This window comes from Esox lucius, chromosome 6 (genome assembly GCF_011004845.1).
Source record: "Esox lucius isolate fEsoLuc1 chromosome 6, fEsoLuc1.pri, whole genome shotgun sequence".
Classification (NCBI taxonomy): domain Eukaryota; kingdom Metazoa; phylum Chordata; class Actinopteri; order Esociformes; family Esocidae; genus Esox; species Esox lucius.
Genome location: NC_047574.1, coordinates 7687294 through 7700686, shown reverse-complemented (window position 1 = coordinate 7700686; position 13393 = coordinate 7687294). Strand labels below are relative to the sequence as shown.

The window sequence follows — 13393 nt, the reverse complement described above, 5'->3', positions numbered from 1 at the left end:
AGTGACACATATTGACATTTGCCGACTGTGTACATCTGTAATGTGACGGTGTCCATCTGTAATGTGATCGTGTACATCTGTAATGTGACGGTGTCCATCTGTAATGTGACCGTGTACATCTGTAATGTGACTGTGTCCATCTGTAATGTGACTAGGTACATCTGTAATGTGACGGTGTCCATCTGTAATGTGACCGTGTACATCTGTAATGTGACTGTGTCCATCTGTAATGTGACTATGTACATCTGTAATGTGACTGTGTCCATCTGTAATGTGACCGTGTACATCTGTAATGTGACTGTGTCCATCTGTAATGTGACTAGGTACATCTTTAATGTGACGGTGTCCATCTGTAATGTGACCGTGTACATCTGTAATGTGACTGTGTCCATCTGTAATGTGACTATGTACATCTGTAATGTGACTGTGTCCATCTGTAATGTGACTATGTACATCTGTAATGTGACGGTGTCCATCTGTAATGTGACTATGTACATCTGTAATGTGACTGTGTCCATCTGTAATGTGACTATGTACATCTGTAATGTGACTGTGTCCATCTGTAACGTGACGGTGTCCATCTGTAATGTGACTGTGTACATCTGTAATGTGACTATGTACATCTGTAATGTGACTGTGTCCATCTGTAATGTGACTGTGTCCATCTGTAATGTGATTGTGTCCATCTGTAATGTGACTGTGTCCATCTGTAATGTGATTGTGTCCATCTGTAATGTGACTGTGTCCATCTGTAATGTGATTATGTCCATCTGTAATGTGACTGTGTCCATCTGTAATGTGACTGTGTCCATCTGTAATGTGACTATGTACATCTGAAATGTGACTGTGTCCATCTGTAATGTGACTAGGTACATCTGAAATGTGACTGTGTCCATCTGTAATGTGACTATGTACATCTGAAATGTGACTGTGTCCATCTGTAATGTGACTATGTACATCTGTAATGTGACTGTGTCCATCTGTAATGTGACTATGTACATCTGTAATGTGACTGTGTCCATCTGTAATGTGACTATGTACATCTGTAATGTGACTGTGTCCATCTGTAATGTGACTATGTACATCTGTAATGTGACTGTGTCCTCCTCTGTGCCACTAGACCACAGAAACAGGCAGTCGTCCAAGTCTGACCAGAGAAGGGCCTGGAGGGACAAGGCTATCTGAATATCTGGCTGGCTGGCTATCTGGCTGGCTATCTGGCTGAGTCAGTAGGGACTGGATGTCATAATGCTAACTGTCTTACAGTTTGTTTTCATTCATAAAAAGTAAATAAATAATAATAATAGGATATCTGCATTATCAGAACTCATCAGTTACAAATCTGATATAAAAGACCAGCTTCACAAGATTGTCCTCAAGAGTATTCAGTCTATGGGTTTAGACCATGACAGCATGCTATCAAGGATTAGACAGCACATTAGTATCCTCCACTTATTCAATCACTACAATACAAGCCTTAATTACGCTGCCTTAGTAGTAGTAGTGGTAGTAGTGGTGGTAGTAATAGTGGTGGTAGTAGTAGTAGTACTGGTAGTAGTAGCAGTAATAGTAGTAGTGGTGGTGGTGGTAGTAGTAGTGACAGTAGTAGTAATAGTGGTAGTAGTAGTAGTGGTAGTTGAGTTGGTAGTAGTAATAGTGGTAGTAGTAGTAGTAGTAATAGTGATAGTAGTAGTAGTAATAGTGATAGTAGTAGTAGTAATAGTGATAGTTGTGTTGGTAGTAGTAATTGTGGTGGTAGTAGTAGTAGTGGTAGTAGCAGTAGTAGTAGTAATAGTGATAGTAGTAGTAGTAGTAGTGGTAGTTGTGGTGGTAGTAGTAATAGTGGTAGTAGTAGTAGTAGTAGTGGTGGTAGTAGCAGTAGTAATAGTGATAGTAGTAGTAGTAGTAATAGCGGTAGTGGCAGATTGCTGTAGTTAGTCCTCCATTTTCTCTGCTGTTGCTGCCACGGCAACATCACTACTGACAGAAGCAGGAGACCTGCTCCACAACCCAGCGTTCCAGGACCCAATGCAGCACCACAGCCTTTTCAGTGTGTCACCCACGCTCGGATGAAACCGCACTCTGACATATTGTGTTCTGGTCAGGACCCGGCTCCAGCCCACAATGCCCTGGGGAGGGGGCCATTCGAAAAGCAAACAGAGTTCCAGATGAGCCTCCCTGACAGCAGAAATCCCCACATTCCCTGAAAAAATAGCAGAGGGAAATACACTAACACTCATTTGTGCAATCTAACTAAAGCTGGAACATCTTCAGCAGAGAATATTGTACAGTAAACTGTATTATTATATCGGTCGGTGACCCCAAGGTTAGATTAAAAAGAAAAGTAATGGTCGTTCAGGGACCAATTTTGGAATGCTTTAAATAGAAGAGCAAAATAATCTCTGCCATCCCCATCTTACTTCATGTTCAAAAAGAGGTCAACGAACAACAATAAAGCAGCGAACATTTCTGTCCGGACGATAAAGTATTTATAACAGTTTCCCATCAGTATGTATCCCAGACGTTTTGACAGCCAGTATAGCTGTCACGGCGGTGGGCCAAAGCCCTACAGACAGGCCCTACAGGTGGGCCCAGCAGACAGGCTAGAGAAAAGCTGAGGCAATCCACACCCAGGGCCCTTCCCCAAAGTGTCTGGGCCTCTTCTCTGAGCTGAACCCAGAAGACACAGAGCCCATTCAGTTCCCTCCCGCTCCCAATCTCCTCACAGCATCACGGATATGTCCCAAATGGCACAGTTTCCCCAATATGTAGTGTACTACTTTTGACCAGAGGCCCTAACACCTATTCAGGACACAGACCATGTCTTACTCCTTCCCATTGAGCCGGGCCTATTTGGGGCCTCCGTTCATGATGACGCTTACCAGGGCGCATCCAAAATGGCAAGCTGTTCCCTACATAGCGCACAACTTGACAATGGCTGTAAAGTACATGAGGGCGTCACATGGGGGAGGGGGGGGGGGGGGTGTCAAAGGCCTGGCTGCCCGCGAGGTGACCATGATGTCACGTGGCTACAGAGACGGTGTCAGTGGCTCAGGCTGGGAATCATTCCGACCGCACTCCTCTAAACCTCTTGATAACCACCAGTATCCTTAGGGATAATCCTTAGGGAGGAAGCCGTGACATTCTCCTTTCCAGCACTTCCAGGAAGAGTCCCAGAAAACCCCCACAGAATGGCACAGTAAATGACATCTTCCTTCTGGAACATACCATGCAGAACGCCGGAGATGGAGGTAGAGAAAACCTCTCGGTCAAGTCTCAGACGTCGAGAGGACACGGCGTAGGCACATCTATCTGCTTGCTGGGAACCATTATGTAGGAAAGCATAGGGAAAACACTTCCGCGTTCCACCCGGCCGTTCTAGTTCCCCCGTGTAGAATGATCGGCGGGGTCCTTCAGAGAACCAACCGCCAGATTCATTAGGAAGCTGAGAATGCTTGAATTCGGTTGTCGTAATTGAATTATGGTTGAAAAACCCGCTGGTAATAACATTGGCGTTTTCTGATAACTGTGGGGGATGCACTCAGCGAGGTGGCCTAGTGGATGCTCAGAAGGTCAGTTCTTCCACTACATCAGTACATTTCCGCTAAACCAAATGGTGAGACAGCATTGCATTTCTTGTCAAATTATCCCTGATGAAAAAAGTGCTACTGGCAAACGTGCGTTAGCGTTACTATTTGTAGGCAACGGTGGTGTGAGCTGGGATAAACGTGTCTTTCAAAAAATAACAACTCCTTTAAAAAGAGACAGTCTTCCATGTGCCCCTATTACATACAGCTGTTGTTAGGTGGCGATATCTTTTTTGGATGAGCGAGACAAATACAGAGGAAGTCGATATATAGCCTGTTCTAGATTGGGTTAAGGAGATGTTGTATTTTAATTACACAAATGTGTCACTGCTAACATTAGGTATTACTACATTAGCCGAGCTATGATGAAATTGCCCTTTAATTTATTGTAATAATAAGTCATGCATTTAGCCTTTCACTGGCTTTCCTCTTCCCAGCAGAAACAAGCCTTTAATCACGTGCTGTGCATTTGTAATGTCCTCCAATGGAGACCAGAAGCTTCCCATCTCCCTCAGGGGCAAGCATCTCATTTAATGAAGGAATCTTTCCAACACACACACACACACACGATACATTACAGGCAGCACATTCTCATGCAAACCCTGCTGTGCTTTGTTTTAATCATTTAGAGCACAGAGACGTTTGCAGGAGAATGTCTGGGACGTGTTTCGGTAATAACTGTTTTTTTTTTTTATTGTTTTTTTATTTAGCATCCCAAACCTCCCGCGCCAGACGTGTAAGACCTATGGGAGCCTGAACACGTCAACAATGCTATTTCTTTTGCTGGGTCTTGGCATCCTATTCCTGAAACAAAGCCTTTCCTTTGACCAGGACCATGGAGATGAAGAGCAAGGAGAAAGCTGTCCTTTTCTGTGTTTCAGATCACGCTGCAGCCCTCTTGTTCAGACTCAAACATCTGCTAAAGGTCAGATTTCCTTCCACTGTATGGAACCAATCAAAGGAACCCATAGAACAGTCCCAGAGTTCCAAACAATGAATCCTGTTTCAGAGAAGGAACCTTGCCTTCAATCTAAAGGAGGTTAATTTTACAGATCTATAGGACTGACTGAACAGGCATTTTAGTTTCTCAGTTCTTGTTATCTATGTTAGCACCTTAAAAAGGAATTGCTTATTTAGGCCTGTAAGAAAGGGATTTGAAGAAGTGAGAGGCCAATATGAACGCCACATTTTGACACTGGTATTAGGTGAAGTAGAAGTGGAAGGTACAACCTTCATGAATCAACTGACCTAAATCCATCTGATAATGTCTGTTGAAATGTCAACAAGTACTTTGTACTCAACGCATCAATTGTTAATCCTCAGCAAAGATAGTCACAGAGTGTGTGGAAAACCCCCAACTAATCCCCTAACTCAATATTTAGACACCAAGCTCAAAATACTGCTGAGTGGGTTTGTCCAAATCTAGTAAATAAAAGAAACGTCTTTGCAGACGTGACCTTTCTGCAAGTAGGAACAAGTGCAATGTGTTCCTACAAAAGCAACACACACACACACACACACTTTGTTGCAAACAGATTACCAACACTCCTACTGTATGCTTAAATTCCCGTCTGATCTTCGTGGCTCGGGCGATCCCAGCGTGTGAACGTGAACGTGTTCTCCTCCATCAGTGGGCTAGGTCATCGTGTGTCACGGCTCGAGACGGCCCTCCAGCAGCCGACGACGACACACAGGACTGCGCTGAGCAGCTTAGCTGTGTACCGACCAGTCGGAGCTCGCAGGCATTTAAACATCCCGTCGGGCTCCTCTTTCAAGGTGCGCCCGGCGCACCTCCGGTATTGGGCTCCATGCGCACCCCCCCCCCCCCCCTCGACATCTCTCTCCCTCACTCCCCCTCTCTTCCTAACCCCTCCTTCATGGGAGTTACTTGTAGCCCCAGGCACACCAAACTAAATAAATGCGGGGCGCTCAAAAGCCTCTTTCAGACGCTGCCAAACCGTCCCAGAACCATGACAACAAGCCGAGGAGACAAAACAAGTCATCCACTCATTTGTTTCCCAGATGTGTGTTTCACAGGTTCCTCCTCTGCTCCTCCTCGGCTCCTCTCTCTCTCCTCTCTCGCTCCTCTCTCGCTCCTCTCTCCCCGAGACACACGTCACAACGGGCGGCGTACAAGGGCCGAGGCGGGCCGTCACACGACATCACACGACGACACGTTTCACAACATCACCGCCCGGGCTGCAACTGCCTTGGTGGGTCTCCATGCTAGCTGATGTTTCTACAACGACCAGTTGAGCGACAGGCCTAGAAACAAGCGTGAGTAATACATACTAGGAAGTGGATCCGATTCTCTGTTCTGCTTTATTCGGATAATAGAGGTGGGGGGGGGGGGGGGGTCTAAATAAAGGGGTTGCTTTTACTATTTAACCCCAGACAGACACCTTTAAGGTAACAGGAGTTAACATGTTGGGAACCCGGTTGGGTTTAATTAGTACATTCCAGCAGGCTCGTCAAATATCCACTCTGCCATCGCAGAGAAAAGGGCTCAAACAAGGAGAGTTTTTTTTTTTCAAATGGGCTGCCAAAACATTTTGAGTGGAGCCCTTACAGTAACAGTCCATTTATTTGATTTGTGAAAGTATGTGCCGAAAAAGGAATATACAGTTTGGTGTAAACCAACGACATCTGGATTCACTTTGGGCCATATTCAATAAAAGCAGAGCAGCGGCGCGAGCAAGATGAGGACAAAGAGACGGGGTTGGAGGTCTGTTTGGGCTTCACAGCCGTCTGCCGTCTTAGCTGGAGAAAAGGCCTCCACATACACAACACTGACACAACACATTCACAACACATACACAACACATACACAACACACACACACAACACTGACACAACACATACACAACACTGACACAACACATACACAACACACACACAACACTGACACAACACATACACAACACACACACAACACTGACACAACACATACACAACACTGACACAACACTGACACAACACACACACAACACAACACATACACAACACATACACAACACACACACAACACTGACACAACACATACACAACACATACACAACACTGACACAACACATACACAACACACACACAACACAACACATACACAACACATACACAACACATACACAACACTGACACAACACTGACACAACACACACACAACACAACACATACACAACACATACACAACACATACACAACACATACACAACACTGACATATAGACAACACTGACATGACATATAGACAACACTGACATGACATATACACGACACTGACACCACCCATACGCCATTCAACAATACCCCTACTGAATGCCATGACTGCTAACAATAGGGAAAACTACCCAAAACAGGGAAAACCCAGCCTACTAACTGAGAACAATGTCAATCGCAGGGTCACAAGCTTGTACTGTCAGAGGAAGGGGAGTGGAAGCCACTGAAAACTGCAAATTATTACGGTTGAGCTTTAAAGGATGCAGACTACTATATACATAATTCAACAGACAATATACAGGATTTGCCAGCTTGTAGGCTAGCCTGGAAAATGTGCAAATAAATATTATGGGTAGGTACAGATTATATAACGACAATAAAAGCGTAACACCGTGTCCACACAGCGACGCCAACGGTTCTTATTATATTCAAGAAGCATATGGAGCACATACCCCGACAAGGACAGTTGTCTAGCCTGTATTAAATTGGATCTGATTGTGTCCTCATACAGATCTGAAAGTGTTAAGCAGTGCAGAGCTGGAACTGGTGAACTCAGAGGAACTGTCATTCACATGGCTTAGCCGCTGTTGCTATGGGATGCCGTCCAGCCATTGGTGAAAGAGCTACACTGACACACACACTCTCTCTCTCTCTCTCTACCTCTCCCCCTCTCTCTCTACCTCTCCCTCTCTCTGTACACCTCTCTCTCCTACTCAGTTCTCCCTCTCCTACTCAGTTCTCCCACTCCCTCCTGTCTGTCAGTGTTCAGCTCCCAGGCCTGGCAGACTTATTCCTAATGAGAGCTCTGCTCTGCTCTCTGAAATATCAAACAACCTGCCCAGTGAATCACACAGCAACAGAATGAACTACAAGGGCAGTCGGCAGGCAGATACCGAAATATAGTACTGTTTATAACCATTATTTCCATGAATTACATTGAAGTGGGATTGTATCTACTGGGGGAAAAAGACCCATAATATCTCATATAGATTTATGCAATAAAACATTAAAAACACTTCACGTGGCAGAAACAAGTAGTACCTGGTGCTGCTGTAAATATAGCTCTGGGTATGTCCAAGATAACCCATGAGAACCGACAGGTTAGGTTCACCACAGCACCTCATATCTGGTGTCAAATAAAGCTTACAGACCCACACTGGTCTGGGTCACTGACTTGGAGAACAGCCATGTCATGGCAGAGTTGGAATCCTGGTCGTGGCACAGCGACAGGGCCCCGGGCGCTAGCATAGGCCCGTGGAGATTGGATAAACCCGCCTCCTGTCAGTCTTCAAACTAAGTACGTGTTTCAGATACAATTCTGCACTCAGAGAAAAAGGTTTTGCTCTCGTCTTCAGACCATTAAATCCCAGTATTCAAAAAGAAATTCTTTCAGCAGAGAACTCATGACTGACACATACTTTTCTCCAGTTATTCTTTTCCCTGGCGATTCCGTAACAAGTGAAAATGCGAGTTTAAGCAAAACATTAGGAAATGTAGCTTGTCACACTATTTCTATGGAAAAGACTGGAAAACGGATTGGCCATTCATTTGATTCTGCGCTTTTATTGTGCTGTACTACACTTCAGCCAACGGGCACTTTACCACACCCGCTATGGGATGATGACGTAGCGGCTGTACATTCTAACATATGTTTTACATTCATATATTTGGTTTTGTGTAAAAACCCAGTCGTCTGCCTCTTAAAACCATTGAAGAAAAACAAAACCACTGCTGCCTTTAATCAATAAAATTCAGGTAACATGGCATGGAATAAGGAAAGGTGAGAAATTGCTGAGAATCTTATAAAAGGCCATTTAAAAAAATGGCTTATGTATAGCCTGAAGTACACAGACAACATCCCAACACTACAGTTAATTGAGGTTTACTGGGGATGTATTTTGCTCTATTACACACATGGCACGATCAATAAGATCAGTAACGTAGGGAATTTCAGTTATCAAACTGGACTGTAAACTAACTCCATGCGCACAACTAGCCCACCAGTTCGCTAACGTTAACACACTACTCAGCCATGCACTTGAGAAAAACATTTATTACATCTAACAGTAACCTACCATGCGCTGCTCGACTGTAAACAAACTTTGAGCACGAATGGTGCAAGTACACATCAGACAGCAAAGAGTTTTCACTTCAAAACGCAACTTACACAGAGCTCAAAGAAACTCAGTCACACGGTTTAGACCAGGTTGTAGCGGTGAGCACTAGAGACCCATCCATCTTTCAATGCTTGTTTATTTTTCAGCTCCTCATCACGCAAACCCAACAAATCGATCCTCGGCGTTATTGACTGTGGCAGCACCAGTCGACGCTACGCTTCGATCATCTGTTGATGATTCCTTCCTGTCTTCCCGGTGGCCTTAAACTGAAAAGATGCTCCTGTGCGGTGAAGGTCGTGTTCAGAACGGACCTCCAGCAACGTGGGGGCAGCAGATGCAGGAACCAAGGTCAACGTTCTCCCCTAGCTGACATGGAGGACAATGTAGGCGCTCGCTTGAGAGATTCTAGGCTTCAAGACCAGGATACACAAGGACAGACATTGACCGCTGACCACCGCCTTTTTGGAACTCTGGCTGACATTACTTCTGAACGTGGGAAAGAGACAATACTTCTGAAGTAGGAAACAAACACCGATGACCACATTCCACTGTCAGTCGGAGTCAGGGCCTACTGTGGTGCAACATTTAGGTCAGGTTGTCATGAGGAACATAGAACTATCTGGTCTGGGCCACTGGCGTTGTAAGAGACATGGTTGCTTTATGTTGCGGTGGTCGTGTGGTGGGAGAGGGCCCCTGCTAGTAGCTACTAGTATCAAGTTACATTCGGTCTCCTTGAGCAACAGAACAACACACTCATTGTTCACCTCCTGGTATTCTTAGAGAACAATGTTGTTGTACCACAACAAAAACAACCACAAAAAACAACTAGTATGAAACTACTTACGTTCAATAATCTGTATTCCCCAGGAAGCACGCATTGTTAAACTAACAACCAGGTCCATGTACCGACTACAAAATTGCTTGAATGTGGATATGAAGGAGTGACGGCGAACAGCGACCCTCCCTGACCTCTGAACCAAAGATCTAAAGCGGCAGTCCTCTGCACAAGTGTGTCAAGGCCCAGCAGGCCGCACATTTACAGATTCCCAACTCAGCAGCACAGCCGCTCTATTCACGGTGGAAAATTCTCCCCCAGCCCAGTCCGTCAGTGCTGATTAGCAACTCTGGCTGCCCGGTGACCTCAGGCCACATCCCTGAAAACAAACTAACAGCACACTTTACACACTGCATTTGTCCCCAATGGGACCCTATTCCCTGCGTGCCTTGGTCAAAACAAGGGCACTATATAGGGAATAGTGTGGCCTTTGTGACACAGGCGTTGACGGTGGAAATACAATGGTCGGCCCGGCACCGCAGCCCTACTCCATTCATCTCAATCCAGATGAGGGCTGCAGTTTTGACGCATGTACAGAGAGCCATGATACTCGTCACCTCCACTCCTAGAGACTCTGACAGACGACCGCAAACGCAGAGGACACTGGACATTTTAATGTCAAGTCTTCTCTGCTCGCAATTTAACCCCTAACGCACGCGGGAATTGGCTGATATGGACCAGACTGCACATGAATGTGTTGCAACAAATGGAATAGGATATGAAATGCACGCCATGACAGCCAATGAAAGGGAACCCTTTTGGGGTTCCAAAAAAGGCAGAAGACATGAACCTAAAAAATGACACTGGATTTTTGACAATTTTTACTGCACCTGCTGATAACAAAGTCTGGAAAATACCCTAGATACATTCAGTAAGCTGATAGGAAATCTTACATTGTGGTGTTTGCAATGTAAGATGAAAATATGGGTTTGCCTGAGCGGAGTGAGCGACGCATCTCCCAGCTGACGGATATTCCTCAAAAGTGGGCACAGTTTACAACATTCAAAGCCCATTTATAACTGTTCACAACGTACATTTATGACTCAGTAACATGAGGTGATTTTCTTTTGATGTTTTCACCATTTCAGGAATTGCGGAAAAACACTTGTGGAGATGTTGACTGTAACAGCACCACCCCTCAGACACAATGACCATGGTCTACGCAGTCCCAAAGAGACCATTAAAATCACAATCTGGGTCAGGTGGGCATTAAGTTAAACCTTGTCCCATTGCCAACTATATAAGCTATGAAATACAATTGTACAGCATTAGGAGATCCCAAGGCTTTCATTGCCGGTAGGATCTAGAGGTGGGCAGGTGAAAAGGAGACATAGAGGTGAAGGGTGGAGACGGTAATTTAGCCCTGGGTCCCTGGCGGAGAACCGTACATAATTTAGCCCTGGGTCCCTGGCCACTCGAACGCAGCTCTGCACCACAGAGTAGCTACATTCAGTTTACAAGTTCAGAACAGCTGTAAGTCTAACCCAGATGTCACTGTGAAGCGCAGAGCCTAGACTATGTCTTTATGTATAGTGCACAACTGCATTTCAGCCTTTATCCAGGGTCAGGGATAAGAGGTAAATTGGTGAATTATCATTAGCTCCCTCCTGTTTCAGCTTGGTCACAAAGCCAAAACATATTTATAGTGTATTTATCTCAATATTTGTTTTCTACTAGAGAGCAATGAAAGCAACAGCCTAAATTGTAACTTTTTTACTTAAATTGTTTACCAAGTGAATTACTACATCGGCAGGCAAACTCCTGTGATGGAGTGCGTTTGTGTTGATACTCTACAGCCACCACTACAATGGCCCTTGTGCACGGCGTTAAGTATCTAATCTTAAATCCTTGTGTTCACTCAGCTGTTAATTCCTGCCTAATAAAACGGGGCCAGTTGTAAATGCAACTATTCATCTACTGTAGCTATATAACTGACAAACTGAAGCTATTCATGCTGGTTAGCAATACTGTGCACATACCATTAGTAAAAATGGGGGGCGGGGGGGGGGGGGTCTTTCAAAGGACTTGTTTGTATTAATTAGGGCAGACCTTAAATTATAGACACATTTAGCCAGCTCATTCAAAATTTTGGTCCACTGCATAACTGGTGGGAATATGTATTAATAAGCACAATAGGTTCTCAGAACAGTACGTGGATTTATATCAATGGACTGGCGTGTCAGTTCTTGGTTTACTGTTCTGAATGTTTTGCAATACAGTCAAGGTATTACAGCCTTGATGTCCAATTCGTGGCATGGTTAGAGATGTATAGAGGTCGACTCCTCGTTGGCTGGCTATCTACAGGAGTTAATCGCATTTGTAACGTAAACTAGTTAGCTGGTATTAAACATATTTAAATCACACAAGTAATCGGGATTGAGTCACACACTGATCAAACAACACGATACGTTTGTTGGTTAGTAAGACCGTATTTGCTGGTACAATTCAGTGAAATTTCTGTCAAGCCCACTCTCAAAGTCCCCCTACTACAGTAACAGGAAAGCCAACTTGCATTAGATATAAAGCAAGATCACCGTCTGTAATACCAAACATTAGATGTAAAGGTCTATCACGGGTAACTTAACATACATTATGCATGCTTTATTACTACAGTACTGTAAATGCCAATAGTTACAAAAACAGCGAACTAGTAAGAAATATACTACTGTAGTGTAGCCAGTACTGTTACATTGGCTGCTAGCTACTTATCCTTTTTTGCAGAGCAAAATGACAAATGCCTTAGCGGTTTAGATTTGCTCAGACCAGTACAAATATCAGAATTCCTTACCGTCAACTCTGAATTGTCGTTGTCTCGGTGAGTAACCGCTCGGATGACCCCGGCTCGCCAGCCCCAGCGCCCGATATCCCCGAGAACCAGCGGCTCGTCTCCACTGACACATAGGAACCGCTTCCCAACCAGCTCCGGCCGCGCTTCCACCGCCATGGCAATTCACTGAGAGTGAAAAGACCCTCAAAAACTTTAACAACGACGCCCTATAGATCTGACATTTACTACATGAAATTGTACTAAAAAATCCACTAAATAAACAAATAAAAGACTGTTAATTCGTCTTTAAAGTGTCGAGTACAACCCGGGGGATTTAAATTTCTTGCAGTCTCCACCCGCAAATAGTCACTCTTTTTGCTCCGTGGAACTGAACACTGGAGCACATCACTGCCATGGTGAAAACAGTATCCATCCGCTCCCTAAAGCACACAACAGTGCAAAACCGCATCAGCAGACTTCTTCATCCGCCACACACAAATCCATTCTGTACCTCTGTTTTAAAATAGTGCAAATTGTAGGAATGGTAATACGGGTTTAAAAATGATTTAGTATTATATTGTATATAAATGGTAATAATTCGATAGATTTTCCAGTAAAATAGCAATATCAAAGGAAATACTGGGACGTTAACTGTTTTGTGGGTATTTCATTTTTCATCCAAGCTTTATTTTCTCTTGTTGATGCATTCCTACCACATTTTCAAAATCGCTAAGAATGCACGAGCTAGTGTGGCTCTAAGGCAGTTCAGACTGACGGGTGTCTATAATTAAATATAATTTGTTTATTTTTTAATGATTCTATTGTTAACGTTTGGATTATGATATTTATGAATGTATAATAACAAAGCATAA

The 13393-nt window shown here is 44.2% G+C and overlaps 1 protein-coding gene across 4 annotated transcripts in view; it reads right to left on the bottom strand.

Moving 5' to 3' along the window:
• jmjd1cb (jumonji domain containing 1Cb) overlaps positions 1-12909 on the bottom strand; it is a 122412-nt gene extending 109503 nt beyond the window's left edge. For 3 of the 4 annotated variants that reach the window (XM_013134161.4, XM_029120426.2, XM_029120427.2), the window contains exon 1: positions 12543-12904. In XM_013134161.4, coding sequence (XP_012989615.3) covers positions 12543-12698 — 156 coding nt within the window. In that variant the 5' untranslated portion in view covers positions 12699-12904. Of the gene's footprint in view, positions 1-12542 lie in introns of all 4 variants that reach the window. The other variant, XM_029120429.2, reaches the window with a different exon arrangement.
• Between the last annotated feature and the right edge of the window lie 484 nt (positions 12910-13393).